Source organism: Oryzias melastigma, linkage group LG12 (assembly GCF_002922805.2).
Source record: "Oryzias melastigma strain HK-1 linkage group LG12, ASM292280v2, whole genome shotgun sequence".
NCBI classification, from domain to species: Eukaryota; Metazoa; Chordata; class Actinopteri; order Beloniformes; family Adrianichthyidae; genus Oryzias; species Oryzias melastigma.
The window spans coordinates 9,983,517-10,002,298 of record NC_050523.1 but is presented as its reverse complement, the minus strand read 5'-3'; the positions used below and the strand labels follow the sequence as shown (position 1 = coordinate 10,002,298).

General features: G+C 36.3%; 1 protein-coding gene across 1 annotated transcript in view; it reads left to right on the top strand.

Moving 5' to 3' along the window:
* The window catches only part of LOC112163119 (potassium/sodium hyperpolarization-activated cyclic nucleotide-gated channel 1), an 80,752-nt gene that overhangs the window by 4,128 nt on the left and 57,842 nt on the right, over nt 1–18,782 (top strand). The window contains exon 2 of the mRNA XM_024299290.2: nt 2,716–3,139. Within this exon, the coding sequence (XP_024155058.2) occupies nt 2,716–3,139 (424 nt within the window). The remainder of the gene's footprint in view (nt 1–2,715; nt 3,140–18,782) is intronic.

Below are 18,782 nucleotides of genomic sequence, written 5' to 3'. Positions count from 1 at the left end.
TTTTTTTTTTTTTTTTTACTTCTTATGCATGCAGTGCCTATACCCTAACCCAGTACTGGTATCCTAACCCGGTACCAGATGCACGCTGGTCCTCAAGATGCATCCAGTACAGGTACCTTAACCTGGTACAGGATGTGCACTGGTCCTCTGGATGCGTCCAGTACCAGTACTCTTACCAAGTACCGGTACCTTAACCCGATAGCGGATGAGCACTGGTCCTCAGAATGCGTCCAGTATCGGTACCTTAACCCGGTAGCGAATGAACACTGGTCCTCAGGATGTGTCCAGTATTGGTACCCTAACCCAATACTGGTACCTTAACCTTAACCCTGTACTGGTTCGCGCCCTTTACCACGCCTGATACCGGTACCGGTATCGGCTTTGGTGCTACATGTTGTGGTACTGGACCAGTTCTAGTTGGCGGCCCAGAGGTTGAGGACTCGTAGGGTTCAACCAAAAAACGATGACTTGGGCTCACCGAAAACGTCAACATGTGACATGGAGAGAGTCCTTAATCAAAAGTTAATATGTGACATCTTGGGAGTGAGAATGTGTTGGTGTCCAAGTCTATGGCAGCATTAGAAATCGTGCTCTACTGTTTAAAAAAAAACATTTATCAACTAATCGTGGATTTAAAACTGATATCTTGAAGCTGGAAAAGAAACCCTTAATTGCCAAGTTAGCCAGCTCCTTAAGAAATGCTTATAAAATATGAGGATGCAGAATGATTTGAGTTTTTGCAGAAAAATTTGACTTTATCAGTTAAGCATTGTTCATTTTCCCAAAATAAATAAAAAAAACAACTCCTATCCATTTCCAGTCCTCCCAGATATAAATTGTTCTCGTCTCTCCTATTAAAGTGAATGATTATATTTCAGTGTAGACTCACACGCTGGATGCATTTCAGTTTGGCAGATTCCTTGTGATTAAAAAAGTGCACGGTTCATTAGCTTCCCTTCATTGTCACTGTAATATTCGTTTTTGGAAATATTGCACTCGTAAGAGGAGTAAAACGCATTAAAACCAGAAAGACGTGACCCACCGTCCTCCAGCGCCGTGACTTGATGTTGCAAAAATACCTTCAGTGGGTTTTAGGAGGAGCGCTGTTTAGCCGAAGTGAAGACAATTATCGGACACATGATCGGTGGATATTTATAAAGCCAAGGCTTAATTTATTCAAACAGATCCATTACTGAGTGGCCACTTTTCCAGCGAGGCAGGCAGCTTGCCAGCAAGTCCACTTCCACCTTCGTCAATGGATGAGCAGAGAAACCCAGCAAAGGCAGGCAGAACGGATGGCGTCAGTGGAGAGTTTTTAGAATGAGATAGGATTCCTGAAAGCATCTATTTTGATTCGTGGTGGCTTGGCCTTTACTGGGGGCCCGGGACGCTCGGTGAAAAGAGCATGGGGCTGATGAATCACTTCTGCCTTTTGTTGGTGGTTTGGAGGGCAGAGACTTTGACACAGCTGTGAAGGATGAGACTCCACATGGCCTTCCATACTTGCAGTCGTTAAATAGCTTTGTGTCCTTCAGCCGCGGTTAAACTCAGAGTTTTCTTTGATCAATCTAGCGTGCGTCTTTGTTCTTCCTCTTTCGCCTGATGGGTGTAGGTGTGGGGGCCGCTGCGTGCCTATCCTGGGACATTTTCTGCCGGTTGTTGCTGGCATGTGACGTAATGACGTCCTTTCTGCACGGTGTCATGCAAGCAGAGGACAACACAGAGGAGGTTAGGTTAGCATCTCAGGTGATAGATTGAGCCTAGATCTTTTTTTTATTTTATTTTATATAGTATTGAAGACACACTCTAAAAGAAAAGAGTGTTTTTGGTGTCTTTAACATGCTCTTGTGGCATTTTTCTCATGATATATAAAGAAAATTAAGCTTAAATTTGTATTTCTGAGTATTTCTTTATTCAAATTGTTGGAAAAAGCTTGTAGATTGAGGGGCTGTAAGCTAGCTGGAGAGCACGTAAACAGATGGATGATGGGGAAGGGGGCAGGCTTATTCTACAGTCCCGCCTACAATTTAGAGGTGAATTTCATAAAAGCTTCTGCAGAAACTATATGTCCTAGAAAACAACACTTTTTTGAAAAAAATATTGACTCAAAAATGGCAAAAAAATAAATAAATAACAGTGCGAACACTTTTAAAATAAAGCATTGGAGTGGGAATTTGTCAAAAACAATAAATGAATGAATTAATCTTTTCATAAAATACAAAAATAGTTCCTTTATAAATGCAAATATATCTTGCAAAGCAATGGAATTATTCAAGAGAAACTACAGAAGGTTTTTTTTTATATTTAGTACTTTGCACGTTACATTTATATTTTTACTGAAAAATTACAGAAACATTGAGGTTTTTTTTTTTTAATTTAGCACGTTATACATTACACATTGTATTTTTTCTGAAAAGTTACAGAAACATTTGATGATTTTTTCCCTCTAATCAGCTTTTCACTCCTGAAAAATGTTGATTTCTTGTAAAGTTTTAACAACTTTAATTTTTCTGCTCTTCTCCCTACAATATATATTTTTTTGTTTTTTATCCATATATACCAATTAGCTACTTAAAAGACCATAAATATTCATAATCTGGGGTTACCTTGGCCAAAAAACATCTAGATTAGCCTCTGGGTATGTTTGATGTTGTGATATCTAAGAAGCCACAGCATGTTTTCCTTCATTTCTGACTTGCATGTGTCATTCTGCAGGTTCTACTGGGACTTGATAATGCTCATCATGATGATGGGGAATCTAATCATCATTCCTGTGGGAATAACCTTCTTCTCAGAGCAGACTACCACCACCTGGCTGGTCTTCAATGTGGCTTCGGACACCATCTTCCTGGTGGACCTGGTCATGAACTTCAGAACGGGGATTGTCAATGAGGAGAGCTCTGAGATCATCCTCGATCCCAAGGTCATAAAGATGAATTACCTGAAAAGCTGGTTCGTTGTGGACTTCCTCTCCTCCATTCCGGTGGATTATATCTTTTTAATAGTGGAGAAAGGCTTTGACTCTGAGGTATATAAAACGGCCCGTGCCCTGAGAATCGTTCGCTTCACCAAGATCCTCAGTCTTCTGCGCCTGCTAAGATTGTCCCGGCTCATCAGATACATTCATCAGTGGGAGGAGGTGCGTATATCTTTTTGTGCACAGAAGATAACACAACAAATATGAATGTTGTTAAAAAGAATCAGTTTAATGAAGCTTAATAAATATGTTTGTTAGTTAACAGTCTTTCCTTTCCAAAGAGATGGAGAAAGCCTCTAATAATTTTGTTAATGCTTCAGATTCTTCCTGTCTTTGTTTCCTTTTATCCTAAACACAAACTGATCCACTTAGAACAGCCTCTCTCTGTTTTATAAGCCAGCAGATTCTGCCTGGAAACTGCTAAAACTGACTTACCGTTGGCTGAAAACTGACAAATGTAACGCATTTTCTCCATCGCATAAATTTGACCATAATGCAAATTTAATATTGTTGTTTTTCAAAAGCTATTTTGACCAGTAGACTGACTTTCAACATATAAATTGGTTTAAATTTGAATATGAATTTCACCATGATAGGAAAAAGCAGTTTATTCTTTTAATCTAAAGCAGCCGATGCGTTTAAGAGGTGAATAAATTAAAGGCTTGTTGGACAACATGTCGATAAGTGGGTGTTTCAACAACCATGAGTTGATTTTTGTGTAAATATCACAAGGTTATATCCCTCCAGACTGAACCAAGACTGATACATTATTAGCCACGACTGAGTCACTGCTGCACTTCCTGACTCAGACTATTTAACCAAGCTCCGCTGCTTTCTTCACTTCGTGATGCTGACTGAAACGCTGCGCTGCTCTGCATCAGGACTCAAGTATGGATACATTTTAAAGGAGCTTGATCACTATCTCGCAGATTTAATCTGTGTTGTGTGCGAGCCATTCAGCTGTCAGCTGCTTCTCGGTAAATGTTCTGCCAGTTCCACCTGCTTTTACTCACCCTACGAGTTCATCTGAAAATCCACATCCAGATTAGATGCTGTGTTTTAAGACCATTTTATGTCTTTGAATACAGAGAATTTCAGCCTTGTCAATCAAACTGCTTGTGCCTGTATTTGCAATGTATGTTCAAAATTATTTAAAAATCAACCTTTGTTTTTTAATTTTGGTAAATGTTCACATATACATAGAATGATCTGTTATGAAAATCATACGAGGCTTACAAACCAGTTCAAATGTTGTAGAAATAGCAAAAAGAAACATTATTCTGAACATTGTCTCTAGTGGTTATGATTGGGTTCTTCTAAGAAGAAACGAGTCAATGGTGACTCTAAAATTGTTACTGATGTGTGTATACGTTCATGGTGTACTCCACCTTCAACCCACAAACACTGGGATAGGCCCCAGCATCCCTGTGACCCCGAAAGGAATTAGACTGGTTTGGAAAATGGATGAATGGATGGTTGACATCTTTACCAGACAGGACAGTATTGAATTCTAGATGATTCCCACCCTATCTACTAAAAAACTGTAGTGTAGGACTGTCTAGTGTTCTGGATTTTAAAAGCAATTTGGACTCCACGCTCACTACTTTGTTTTTCCTAAACGGCGGATATGACATTACCAATTTCAGAAAGTGAAAATCTAATCAATACGGACATTTTACAATGTCAGTTTATGAATCCATCGTGTCCTGATGCTGAAAACGTTGATGGTTTATTTAAAAATAACATTCAGACACATTTTGTTCAAAAAACGCAATGCATTGTGGTCTATATTCACAGGTGTAGTGAGCATCGATGGACACTGGTTTTAATTTTGGGTTTACATGGTTTACACATTTAGACACATTTGTGTACAAATACATTAATAATCTATATATTTGTTTTGAAGATTTTAATATTAATCTGATATCACATACTGTAAAATTTATAAGGGAAATTTTAATGAGATTTTTAATAGCATACAGCGTTACATGGATTCTCAAACGGAGTAGCTCCAACAATTGTTCTGCCTCTCCTGGAGGGCCTTTCTGTTTGGCCACTAGGTGGTGATTGCGCTATAGCATTACACCTTATTCCAGAAGAAGAAAAATGTATGAGCAAAAACGGGGTTTTAGACCACAAAGGGTTACTTAAAAAATATTTCCTTAAAAGTGTTTGTAAAATTCCTGTCTGTGAGTTTATAAAGATTATATTGACCGGGCGTTAGCATTAGCCGTCCTACGGAAAATCCTGTTATTTGTCAATATCAAGCTTGCGGACTTTAGCTTTATCCATTAGATGAATCTCTACTTTATGGATTGATTGATCTATCAAGCTTAGATTGATTAAGATTGATTTTATCAACCAAATCCTGTACAAAATCAGTGAGTAGTGAAGGAATTTAGACATAGCCAATGTTAGCTAAATTCCAAAAACAATTTCAAGTTACATATTTATTAATTGTTCCCATACGCTCTTAAAACATTTACCAATTCTTGGGTTATTCATGTTGGTATATATTTTAAGCTACTTTTTATTAGCAATACTGTTTTTTGGGAGGGTTATTGTGGTTTTATTTTTATTTATTTATTTTTTGTGAATTGGATTTACCCATAAAAACCTTTTTAACCTTGTCGTTGGGTTAAATCAACCCAATTGGGGTCATTTTTAACTATGGAATCTTTTGTTGGCAAGTCAGCTTACAATTTTTACAATATTAGTTTTGTCAGAACCTCAAAAAAAATAAAAATTACTTAAGCGGCAATTTTATTAGTACATTTACAAAACTAAAATCCTTCGGAAATCAGAGTTTTTACCTGAGATGGTTTGGCTGTTTAGGATTCATAGAAATGTTTTCAATGTGAATTTAGCTCAGATAGAATCCTCGAATTTTTTTTTTTTTTTTACACTGTAGTTTGGATGGAGGAAAGCCGTCTGAGGATGAGATTGAAATCAGCTCATGCAAGGAAAACACTGCAGTGTAGGAATGTTTCACGCAAAGGGATCCATCACTTCTCCGTCCTTCCTCTTTGGCCTTTTTACTTTTCTGCTCCATTTGTCCTCTTCTGCCTCTTATGTTTTTCTCTTTGGCTTTGCCCTCAAAAACATTCCATTTTGCTATACATTTACAGGCACACAGAACGACACAGCCAATAAGACACATCCACAGGAGATACGCAGGGAAAGAAAAAGCTCAGAGAGGAAACAAATCCAAGCTGTCATGACATGTTAGGTGGAAGATGCCGGATTAGCGCTTTAATGGAGAGACAAATGCAGTTCCCACCATCATAATGTGTTTCATGCAGGGAGCCATAATTACGCTCTCACGGATAGACTCGCTTAGTTATTCGGACAGTCATTTTCCACAATGAGGCGTTCTCCACCCTGCATCCATCACCCCTTCCTCTGTCGTGTGCCGCCTGTCCCCCTTCCTCGCTTTGTCACATCTCCCACCCCCATTTGTGAGGCCGTTGTTTGTCACTGCAGGCTGAACGGGTTGAACTGGGCAAAATCCTCCGCCATACCAATGGAGAATGTGACGGCGTGAACATTTTCTAACGTCTTCATTTGTAGATGCACGACGTATGCCCGACATGCATGGTTAGTCATCACCGTTCTCTGCTTTGTTAAGGGGCTTACGCTGGGCTTTACATTAAGCAGTTGAGTGGCTCGAGTGGAAAGACTCAAAGAACTGACGGACCTTGAAAAAACCGACTCTTCGTCATTAGAATATGACACAGCTTTTAGCTGACGAGGCTAACGTTGTGCTAAATGTTTGACTGCGGCAGCTGTGGTTGGGGTGGCGCTCAGACTCCACCCTCCTCGCCGTTCGTTTGCAGTCTTTGTGTGTTTGTCTGTTCAATCATTCATGCATGTGTTTGTCCTCATATAATTACTGCAATGTGCAGAGCTTTGGGAAATTATAGCATACAACGTGAAGGTCATGCTCAGTAGTAAACACGGCGTGAGCTCCAACACGACAATTCAAACAAATACAAAGCAAATGAAAGCAGATGCAAAGCAGATTCTTTCCCCGATGCTCCTGTGATACTGCTACGGACTAAATTTGACTCTCACAGGCTTCAGTAGGTTTTTCCTAATGAGCTCCTTTTCATCTGGGCTCTCCAGTATGCTGATTAAGACATTTTTAAAATAGGATTCAATTAGAAATTTCAAGTGCTATTAATCAAAACATCATTATTCCAGTTTGAAATACGATTCCTCTTTGGACAGTTAATGTTTTCTTATAAATGTCAAATGGTTATTTGCTATGGATGGAATGCCAATTGAAGGGGCTTATTTCTTATTAGGGCTTCACGTTAGAAGTCTTAAGTTCAGGCACAGCATGAGGTTGTTTCAAAAGCTAATAAAAAAAAAAGACAATCAAAAACCTGAAGAACAAGGCAGCATTTTCTGGTATAAATCCATTTAAAGTGTTTTTAAATATCAAATCTGCATTTTAATATATTTTAAAACTTTTTCTTTAGGTCAAAAAGGAAGATTTCTGTAATAATGGATAAAACTGTGAGTTTCACGGTAATAAAGTATTATAAAATGTAAGTTTTTTCACTATATAACATGGTTTTGAAGTCATTATCTGCAGTTTGCATTCACAAAATGTTGAAATGTAAAGGTTTCTCACCAACCTTTTAATTTTGCTTGGTTTAATCTGTCTATGCAGGCAGTAGCTGCAAATTTGCACATCCGTAAGTCACAGCAGTGCTGAGATTTTATGCATGAAGTAGCATGCGTGTACGGATTTGCACGCTTAGTTTGAGTCGATAAATTCAAACCAAATCATTCCGTTTACACTTATAATGAAGCCTTTACAAGTTTGCATTTATTTATCTTTTTACATTTTTTTTACCTTAGAGTTAAAAGCAAAACAGATTACTTATTCATGTTTTTGCTTAATTCAGATCAATGATGAAGAAAAAAATGTTGCTACAGCAGCTGCATGTCATATGTCGGGTCAGCACATGTCACTGAATATCTAAAAAAATATGTTTTTTTTGTGAAAATCTTTAATTTCTGGTAGCATTTTTTTTTCTTTTAGGGACTTTTAGCTCAATTTTCCCTCATATTCCTTCCATTATATCAGCTAAATGACCTTAAACCAAGAACGCCGACTTCTTTTCAAATGTACTTGGCTGAGGATAGTGTTGGTGAATCGTTTTGCCGTGAGCACTCTCAGGATCTGAGTCACATTCTGCTCATCACCGATGTTTGAAATAATAAAAAAAGCATGAGGATAACATTTCTAAACCAGTGTGAAATATCCCCACAGCTCCGCTGTGCAACATCTGGCTCATCACTGCCACCAGAACTCCCGCCAGAGCCCGGCTTATGCTGGAGGGCTCAGGTTGGGCTGGTGGCAGGACAGCCGCCCCCCAGGGATGGATTTAGTGTTTGTGAAGCCTCAGGCTGAGGTCGCCCGCTGCAAAAATGAGGAAACTTAATCTCTCCTTCACCACAGTTTGTAAATAAGATTTCAAACCTGATGATTATTCAGATTTGTGTATGACAGCACACGTTTACAGTTAAATGAGTTTGTGGTTCTTTTTTGGTCATTTTATTGTTATATCAACATTTTTAGCCCTTATAAGTATCAGTTAGATAAAAAAATCATACAAAATAAATAAATGTACATTTATTTGAATATAATTGGTGTTTAATTTAAAAGTGTCAGTATTTGGATGCACATGTGAGAAGAGTCACAGCAAAATAAATATTTAGTTTACTTCTGTGGCATTAAAATCACAGTCAATGCTTATGCTTTTCAAATGTGTGAATATGAATTAATTGGATATAAGCTATTAAAGAAAGAAGGATCATTAACTGGGCTTTTTACCATATGTTTCATATTAAAGCAGCAAATCTGAGCAAATTCCAAAATAGTCTCTAAATCAAATAGACTTATTTGGTTTGAAAAGTATCTAATATTTCTAAAAACTGAATATCCAATGAGGCAAATGACTGATGGAGGTCACGTGACCTCTTCAAGGCCAAATTGAAGATACTGTTTAAAAGGAATTAAGTGGGTGGACATCTGTTGGAATACATTACGACTGTTACAGAGCAAGACCTCAACAATGATCTGCAAATGATAAGACCAGAAGAGGAGGTTTGATTTGAGATAGAACAGTAATTATGAATGCTTAATTGAAAGATTCGAAATCATTCTGTATGTTTATTCTGCTGTTGAGTTGAATAATTTTAGATTAATGTGAATGGAACTTGAATTGTTTGTTTGCCAAGCTCCCTAGTGGTTACTTGGTGAACTGCACCTAGCTCCAGTTCATTTTATTTTTTTGTAAACCTCAATCCAGAACTTGTAGCGTTGCCTTAATTTCTCAAACGGCCCCTTAAATGTTAATACAGTTAATCGAGTACAAAATAAGAGGTTGGGGGAGTGTGTTAAGGGCACAAAAGAAAGGAATAAAAGAAACAATAAGATGGGTTTTTAATACCATAAACAACAAAATATAGTTTTACTGCTTATAAAATATATTTAAAAGTAGATAAAAAGTAGTGAAAAATAGTTTGCACTGCACAGTTCTTTAATTAATGAGGAGAACAGTCTTTTACGGCAGATGTTGTGGAGCCTAAAACCATCCACGCCATGTGATGCAATTATTCAATACCAACACAGTACTGTATCACTGTACTATTTTAAGTCATGTGCATTTTTCTGTTGTAATTACATCTTGCTATTTCCTCCTGAATTGTCATTATGTTACAAAATACTATGAAAAAAAATTGTACAGCAATTATACATGACGTCATTACGACGGAGTTAACTCAGAGGAATGTTTGGAGCTTTGGTGGACATGGAGGCTGGATGCTGGTGAGTCAGTCAGCAGCTGGTTGTAGGAAGTGACGACTTTGAAGGCTCCTGTGTGCAGCTTCACTTTGTCAGCATCAAAGTCGGAGAGCTGTGAACATCAGGGCGACAGATAACGTCACCTCTCAAGATCAGCTTGACATTGTATCTTCTCACTGTGGAGATTTACTTGATATTGATCCCAATGTAGTTTTATTGGAACGTTTGCAATAGAAGTTTTCACGTTCTTAAAACTGCTTGAATTTTACAATTTGCTGACTAAACCTGAGCACTAAAAAGGTTGATCTCAGCCATAGGCTCCTTATTCACACTTAATAAAGTGATGTAAGTGATGGACCCAGTGCGCTTAAATTCTTTTTACTGCTTCTTTCTTGTATTTTATATCTGCTTGAGCAATCTTTTCCTATGTTTAATCATTCAATCTCTATTTTAATAGAATGATTTTTGAACTGTGTACTAAAAAAGTTAATTAAAAATTAATTAAACCTGTGCTTTTCATATATGAGTAATATATTTTATTTAAGTTTAAAAGAAACACAAATTAGGTTTTCTTAAAGTGCTATAAAAAGCAAAAAACATGAAATAAATCTTTAATACTAAGGATTATTCTAATTAAATTCAGTCTTTTTTATTTTATTTTTATTTTTTAATGACCATTATAAGTGACAGCAGATTACAAATAATATGTTTTGGGTGTAATCTTTACACTAATTCAATAAAATATGGCAATGGAAAAGAAAAATCCTTCTTAAAAGAGAGAAAAAAATAGATAAAAATGTAAAGTACTAAAACATCTGTATTGTAAGATAAACTGGCAAGTCGGTAAATGCAACAACAATCCATGCACATCATTTAATAAAGCAGAAAACAAGAGTTAGTTAACAGAAAACAAAGAATTAGAATTGTTTCAAGACAAAATTTTAAGAAAGTATGTAAAAAATGTAAAAAAAAAGGCCTTGAAATTTATATAATGTCATATTTATTGTTATAAGCAGCAACTCAAAAAATAAAACCTGTCAAATAATATAATAAATAACCACAGTAAAACCAGCATGGGATTAAATTATTCAAATTAGATCCTAAATATGTTAATAAAAACTATTAACAAGGAATACATATACATATATATATATACCGTATTTTTCGGACTATAAGTCGCACCGGAGTATAAGTCGCAGGGGCCAAAAAATGCATAATGAAGAAGAAAAAACCATACATAAGTCGCACTGGAGTATAAGTCGCATTTTTTTCAAGTAATTTATTTTACAAACTGGTTGAAAAAAACGATCTTACATCATCCTAGAAGGTAAGTTATAACATTCATAAGTGAATAGAAAACAGGCTGAATATGTGTCAACACATATTCACATATTAGCATCATGAAAAAAACGAAAAGGTGTAGCATTTATATAACATAACAGTTTTATTTAACTATAGCCTCAAGAACTGATCAACTTTGTATCTTTACTGTAATTAATTGCACGCAATCTCACTCCATATCACTAAATCCCTTAAATTCTTCGTCCTCTGTGTCACGTCTGAATAACTAAAGTAAATAAAGTAATTGCATAGATCACCATAAGAGGGCACTCTAGACTTACGGTCCATATCTCATCTCATTAAAAATTCGTATATAAGTCACACTGGAGTATAAGTCGCAGGGACATTCAATCTATGAAAAAAACTGCGACTTATAGTCCGGAAAATACGGTATATATATAGATTAATTACATCTCGCAAACAAAACAGTCCTTCGTTTCGCCTATATATATATATATATATATATATATATATATATATACACACATAGTGTTAGTAAAAACTGTTGGATAGATTGAATGTTGTGTCCAGCAGGTGAAAAAGGGACATCAAACAAAGCCGCTGATTTTTGAGCAACAGATACTTTGGTGCCAAAGCAGATTAGTGAGCTTTAAAGTGCCCCGTGGTTTCGATTCACTTGACTTGGAAATAGCCGTGCCAAGAGCTGGGAGCACTGAGCCACCGCCCCAGAGTCATGCAGGGACACAGGTGCACAGGCAAACACACACAAACACACAGACGCTCGTGCTGACTCATGACATGCTGTGTCATGTGTTACATGGAGAGGAGAAGGAAAGAGAGAAGACGAGAGGGCAGTCCTCCATTTCTACATGATGACTGTGGTCCTTCTGTTCTGTTCTGACATCACTCTTGTTTCTCTATTTTATTACAAATACATTTGATAGCAATAATTAAAACCATAAAAGGTAAATTTAACACACGCTAAAAATAATTGCTCAGATTATATTCTAAGTCTGGATCAACATGTAGATTATATGAGTCGGAACCAGTTAGATATATTTTGATTAACATCACCTTGGATATGTTCTTTGAAGAACTGTGTTATGTTTTGGATTTATAACTTTTGTTTATTGATAGACACAGTAGGCGGTGGGCGTGTCATTTGTTTGTGCGGCGTGATTGGATGCAGATGTTTTTATGTCCAAATCCAGACCTCGAGGGCTGGAGTCCGACATGTTTTCCAACCAACCTGTCATTTAAGCTCCTTATTGGCTAAACCAGGGGTCTGCAGCCTCCAGAGCTCTCTGGTTAAAGATAAGTACAAAGTTTTTAGTTTAAAAAAGTAAATGTTAAGTAAAGTAAAAAGAAAAATTACAATAAAATAACTTGTTGCCATAGTGGTTCAATAATTAAGAACTAAACATTTTGACAGATTCCAGTGTTTTATGTATGCCTCGTGGTTCAAAAATACATTTAATTAGCTCTGTTTTAATTTTAGACAGTTAGATTTATGAATTTCTGACTAAGAAACACCACAAATGTTTATTTATTTATTTTATTGCTGACATTACTCTACCTACCACTTTATTTGTACCCATGTCACACAGGAAGTCTTTTATTTTGAAAGGAAGTCTTGTGAACCTCTGTTAAACATTATAAACTGTTTCATATTTGGGGGGAAAAATCTATTTTCTTTGAAAGTGTCTTTTAATGGTTTATTTATATTTCTCATAAAAGTAACAATAATATAAATATAAAGTAGTGTCTTATTTTTTTAAAGGATGTTTGGCTCCTACTGGGTTTTGTTCAGTGAGAAATTGTCCCAAATGGCTCTTTAAGTGTTAAAGTTTGTAGATACCTGAGCTAAACACACCTGATTCAAGAATTCAGGTTTCTGGAAAATCAGCAGGAGGCCGGGCCTCGAGGCCTAGGTTTGAGCACCTCTGTTTTAAAGCATCCAGCGCATAAGAGCAAAACAGTTTTTTGACTGTCCTGTAAGCTTTGTTGTCCTCTAACCCTCTAAATTACAATGTACACAATGGGCAAACATAAATGAATGACTGAATACAACTAAAGAAGTAGATTGTTTTCATAAGTCACATACAAAGATGCTAGAGAGATACTGGGTGCAAAGACGGAAGAGTTCACTCCTACAATGTGATTTGCATCCGTGTAATTTGTAATAAGCGATGACATTTAGAATTTTCCAAAAGCAACTCAGATCTGTACAATAATTACAAATTATCGCATCGCAATATAACTCCGGGCTCACACTGCATCCTTTCTGGTCCAGCATCTCTTATTCAGTTTTTTTAGCTTTAAATTTTGAGGGATGCCGGAGCAAAGCCAGAGCACTTTTTTGTGAAATTGGGGGTATTAACGACCTAAACCGGAAATCATGCAAGTGAGTGTAAAGTGTATGTTTTTTTTTTCAAAATAAAACGTATTTTCCGCTGTGCTTGCTGTTATTAGGGTGTTGTAAACATTATGTCATTAACCAACCCCAGTGCCCACTACTTAGTCAAATATGTACATTTAAGACTATACAAGACAAAAGTGTTCATAAAAGTGTAGTACTTGCCTATTGTATGAAGACAAAAATTAATTTTTCACTATTTCTATAAACAGGTTTTCACCTCTTTTTTGCTTAGTAACAACTTTACAGAAGTTACAATGACTAAAATCTGACTTTTTAAAGATACATTTGTTCTTTTTGGAGGCAGAGATGATGGTTTCAGGTTCAGCTTCAACAGAAATTGTGCAAAAGTTATCCTCATGTTTTTTTTCGCATTACATTTAGTTGCAGGACACACATCCAAAAGCAGCCCTTAAAGTAAAAAAAAAAAAAAAAAAAAAAAAGCTGTGCTGCAGCAGAGCCGCTGGCCAATAACCGGGTACAACTGTGCTGTGATGTGACGTGAGAAGCAGGGAATTGTTGTCATGTCTGTTGGTTTGTGCATTCATCTGGGTGCTTCATTCCCCGTGGCCTGAATGTGACATATGCCAGCTTGATCGTACGACTGAACTTTTAGATTACGACTCAGTGGGGGAATATTGATTAAATACTTCCACATATTGTTTACAGCAGCACAGAGACATAATAGAAGGGATGTTTCAGTCTTTAAATTATTTATTAAAATTGATCATAGAAGAATGTTTAACCGCCTGACAGATTTGATTTGGAATTCATTTTAAAGCCCCACTCCGATCATCTTTTCATCTATTTTAAAAGTGATCTTTTAATTGTGATTTTACCATTTTTAGCCAAAATCAAGAAAATCTAGATGCATCAGAATAGAGCGGAACAGGGAGCTGCCGATTATGGTAAATACGTCTCTGCTAAAGGGTTTTTACTAATGATCTGCTCCTGATTCAAAACAATTTGAATAAAAAAATACTCAGAAATGCAATTTTAAACTTCATTTTCCTCATATATGTCCTCCATCATTTAGAACATGTTAAAACACCAAAAACAGAATTTCCTTTAGAGTTGGTAGATACTAAAGATACATTTGCATAAAGAGGCCTATATTTGTAAAACCAGAAAGATCTTTGTGTTAACTTCACCTTTGTGTTATGAATTTGTTGATTTCAGAGTCAAAATAGGTTTAAATCTTTAGCCTCTGCTCCCACTGTGTCTGGAGTTTCCGATTTGATTTGAATTTGCATCACTTTTACAGAAATCTTTTTGATATTATTCCATTTAACATTAAATATTTCTTCCTTTTCCCACAGTTTACATGATATAACACAACCTATAAATATTAACATGTATAAAATTTTGTTTTTTTTCTTTTCAAAATATGTCAGGTGAGAAAAAGGCACTTTGGGACACAAAATATGTGTTTACAACCTTTTATTACAAAAAAAACTTAAAAATGAAAGTGAAAAATAGGGCAAAACTTTAGATGAGTTGCTGCAAAACACTGTTGACAAGATAGTTAATACATTTGTTTAGCTTGTAAGCAGTTTATTCATTTGGCCTTTGTAGACAATGGTCTGACTTTAGATATTAATGAATCTTTCCATGTATTGTAATTATTGTGCTAATAAATGTCTTATTAATACCCTATAAATATGTTAATTATGCTTGTTAATGTGTTATTAAGGCTTGTTAATTAATCTTATTATAAAGTGTTACCAAAAATAGTTAGTTAAAACAAAATCAAACAATAGTTTTTAACAAATTGTGTCTTTCTATGAGATAAAACTAAAAATATCTAAAAAAAAACTTTGTACTAATAAGAAAATGCAGAAGCAGTTTAATACAATAAATTCCAGATTTTTTTTATCTTTGTCATTCGTTTTACTCCCTCTACTGATTTCTTTCCTCAGGCATTCTATTTCTAATGTTTTGATGTTTTGATTCAGTTTGATGATAATAGTTTGTGGATTTCTTTTTTTTTCCCGCCATCACAGAACTCTACAGTGAAGGATTATCCCTACACAGCTGCATCATCTCATTAGAACGTAAACATTGGTGGACTTTAACATATGTTGGGCTGTAAATCACAAGTGAGCAGGCCACTAAAGAGTTTAGCCACATGACGGGCCGATGATCCGTTTGTCGCCTCATCTGTAAATTCCACTTACAAGCGGCTTATCGTGATAAACTTTCTTTACATCCACTTAAATCAGACGATACTTTGAAATTTTATTTTCAAGTGATATAATGTCTTCCATAAAAGCCCAAGATTTATAAACATATTTTTCTTCATCTTCAAATTTCAAGATGCACACAATAACCCTAATAGACTCTTTTGGTCCGATTTTGTCAAACCAAACAAATAAAAAATAAAAAAAAGAAACAACACTGCATTTTTTCCCCTGCTCTCATGTGTTCTTGTCTGCTCTGTTTTAAGAGAAGACTCTCTGACGATGAGCATAATGCGCCATGAACTGTGTTTTCTGCTCAGCTCACTGAGGGAAGCTCATTCCTGGCCCAAGGGGAGGAAAATCCAGGACTTCACTGCTTGATAAAACAACTTATTTTTCTTTTCCCCTGCTGATTTAGCTCATCTCCCTTGCCAAGCTGCACAGTGATCCTTCTGCTTTGAGTTGGTCTGGTTAAGTGCAATAGAGTGCTTGACCATATGGTGCAGAGTGGAGCGTTGAGGGTCATATCCATGAGGGAGTGACAATGCAGAGGAGAGTCTTACTGACGGAGACATTAACAGTGATCAAAATTATATTTCATTGAGTGACCGTAAATATTTTGCTTTTTAAAAGTAAATGATCAATTATTCCTCTTGTGTCTTTCAGCGTGATTATAGATTGACAAAATATTTCTTACGATTAAGAAGCCATTTTTAAAATAAAATAGTCAACAATAAGATAGTAGGATAACTTATCCTCAATTGAATCAAATTAAAACTTAGTTTCATGTTCTCTTTTTTTCTTTAAAACTCAATTACTCAATGATAGATGAAAACAAAGATCTGGGTACGATAAAAATGTATATAAATTCAGCAAATTAAGTACATTCTGTATAGTAAACAGGGCATGGAAGTGATTGATTGACAGGGTCAACAGCCAATCAGGATGCAGAACCCAAATCACTGTAAATGAAGTACTGGTTTGTTGTAAAATCTTTAGGTGGGCGGTAATTGTTTACATAAAACCCTCTGGTTAGTTTTATTTTCAAAAGAGCTTCAATCAGGAAGTTAAACCGCCAGTTTTCTAATTTTAAACACAACAAAAAACCCTGTAAATTAAAAGAAAGAATGTAATGTATATCAGCAATAAAAGAGTAAAACAAAATCTGCACAAATAAATAAAAACATTTTTTTTACTAGATATGTTTCAGTACTTGACTTATTTTCATTGTTTTTTTATGTGTTTTCACAGTTCAGATATTTCAGAAAATATGTTTTAGACGTTGATCCAAATAAGATAATGTTTCTTGTTAATTTGATGGCGTATTTGACCCACAAACTGTCTTAAAATATGTGAGTCTCTGTTTACTGTTTACTTACTGGCCAGCAAATTACATTAACTTGCAAGGTTTTCCTTTCCTTTTCAGTGCATCTGTGATGCTAAAGAGAGTTTAACAGAAGTTGCAGTAAATTCAATTAACACCAAGGACTCAATTTGTTTTAGAGGTAAAACAGCGACAGAGAAAGGCGTCCTCTACTAAACTGTTGTTCAAGTTATGGAGCAGTTTGAAGTCTAAAGCCATGAAAACATCAAGACCAGAGCTCTGATCTCAATCTTTTTAAGCAGCACTAGATCTATCCCGGGAGAGATTTAATGTCAGAGGTGGCAAAGTCAACAGTTTAGAGGGAGACTTCAAATAGGAGCTTCAGGAACTGCAGGGCACAGCAGATTACAACATGAGTGTTCTTTCCAGCATTAGCTGTTGTCAAATTTTCCCATTTAGTGCCTTCCCACCCCACCTCCATGACACTGAAATAGCATGTCTGCACACAAATTGAGTCTGCAGGGACTCTGAACGCAGCAGAACTGTAATAGGCCTGCAGCTGCTGTTATATGGCTTTCTAAGATGACTTACAAAGTGCAGACAGGAACCATCAATTAGCAAACGATGCAAATGATGCTTAATAGAAGAGCAAGAAATGTTGATAAGTCAGATAACAGACATAAATACTAATAAAGTAGCTTGCAAATGAAAAAAGAAGGTATAGAGCAGGTTTGGAAAATGACAAAACGACACAAAAACAATGGTTGGTTAGTCTGTAAATGTGGTATTTAAGGGGTAATTCACCGACTCTTAAGCTACATTCACACTGACATGTGACGCATGTTCAAGAACACGCTAAATGTGCATTCTTGAACATGCCTTAAGCCCACGGCGTTGACACTATAGACAAGCAGGAAGGAGCTTCATTTTCTTTTTCTTTTTCTACTTTTTACCAGGGCTGCCACAAATGATCACAGATTTATGTTTTTTTTTTTAATTAGTCGACTAATCGGCTGAGCGCTCACAACTGTATTCAACTTCACTACACTCTGACTCTATATCTTACTCGTAGCCAGGATAGTTAGCATTTTTTACGTCTTGCATAAAGACTTGATCTGTTTTCAGACCAGATGTACTTTTCAGTGGAGAAATTTCTCTCCGATGGGGTAAAAGTTTCAGGGAAAAATCTATTAAGTTCTTTATTTGTGCTACTGTTAGCTTAGCTTACCTAGACGATGATCCCTCCTCAGCGTTATCATACTCAGTCCCAACGTGCTTCCTCTTTAGATGCTCATGAATCGCCATCACATTTTCACACCCAAATCGTCACGTATTGATATTGGGTTAAGGACCCCTCCAAGTCACTTTTTGATGTTTTGAATGTCCCTAACTTGTTGATTTTTGACGTGCTGGCAGTTAATCAGGGGTCTCCAATCTCCAGGCCGTGAATAGTAACTGGTCCAGTACCGCAACACGCACCAGTAACCAAACCCGATACTGGTATCCTAACCATAACCAGGCACCAGATTTAATATCAGATGTGGTATTGGGCTACCGGACGCAAACAGGTTAGCGTACTGGAGACACCCCAAAAAGTGATGACCTGAGGGTGAGAATGTGTTGGGATTGTGGTAGTGCTGAAATGGAGCACAAGTTCTGCCTTGCCATTGATTATTTTTGTCTTTTATTTTATTATTTTTTTCTTTCCCACTATCAAGCTCCGTTGGCGTGTTGTTATGGTACCCAGTTCTTCCTATAATGTC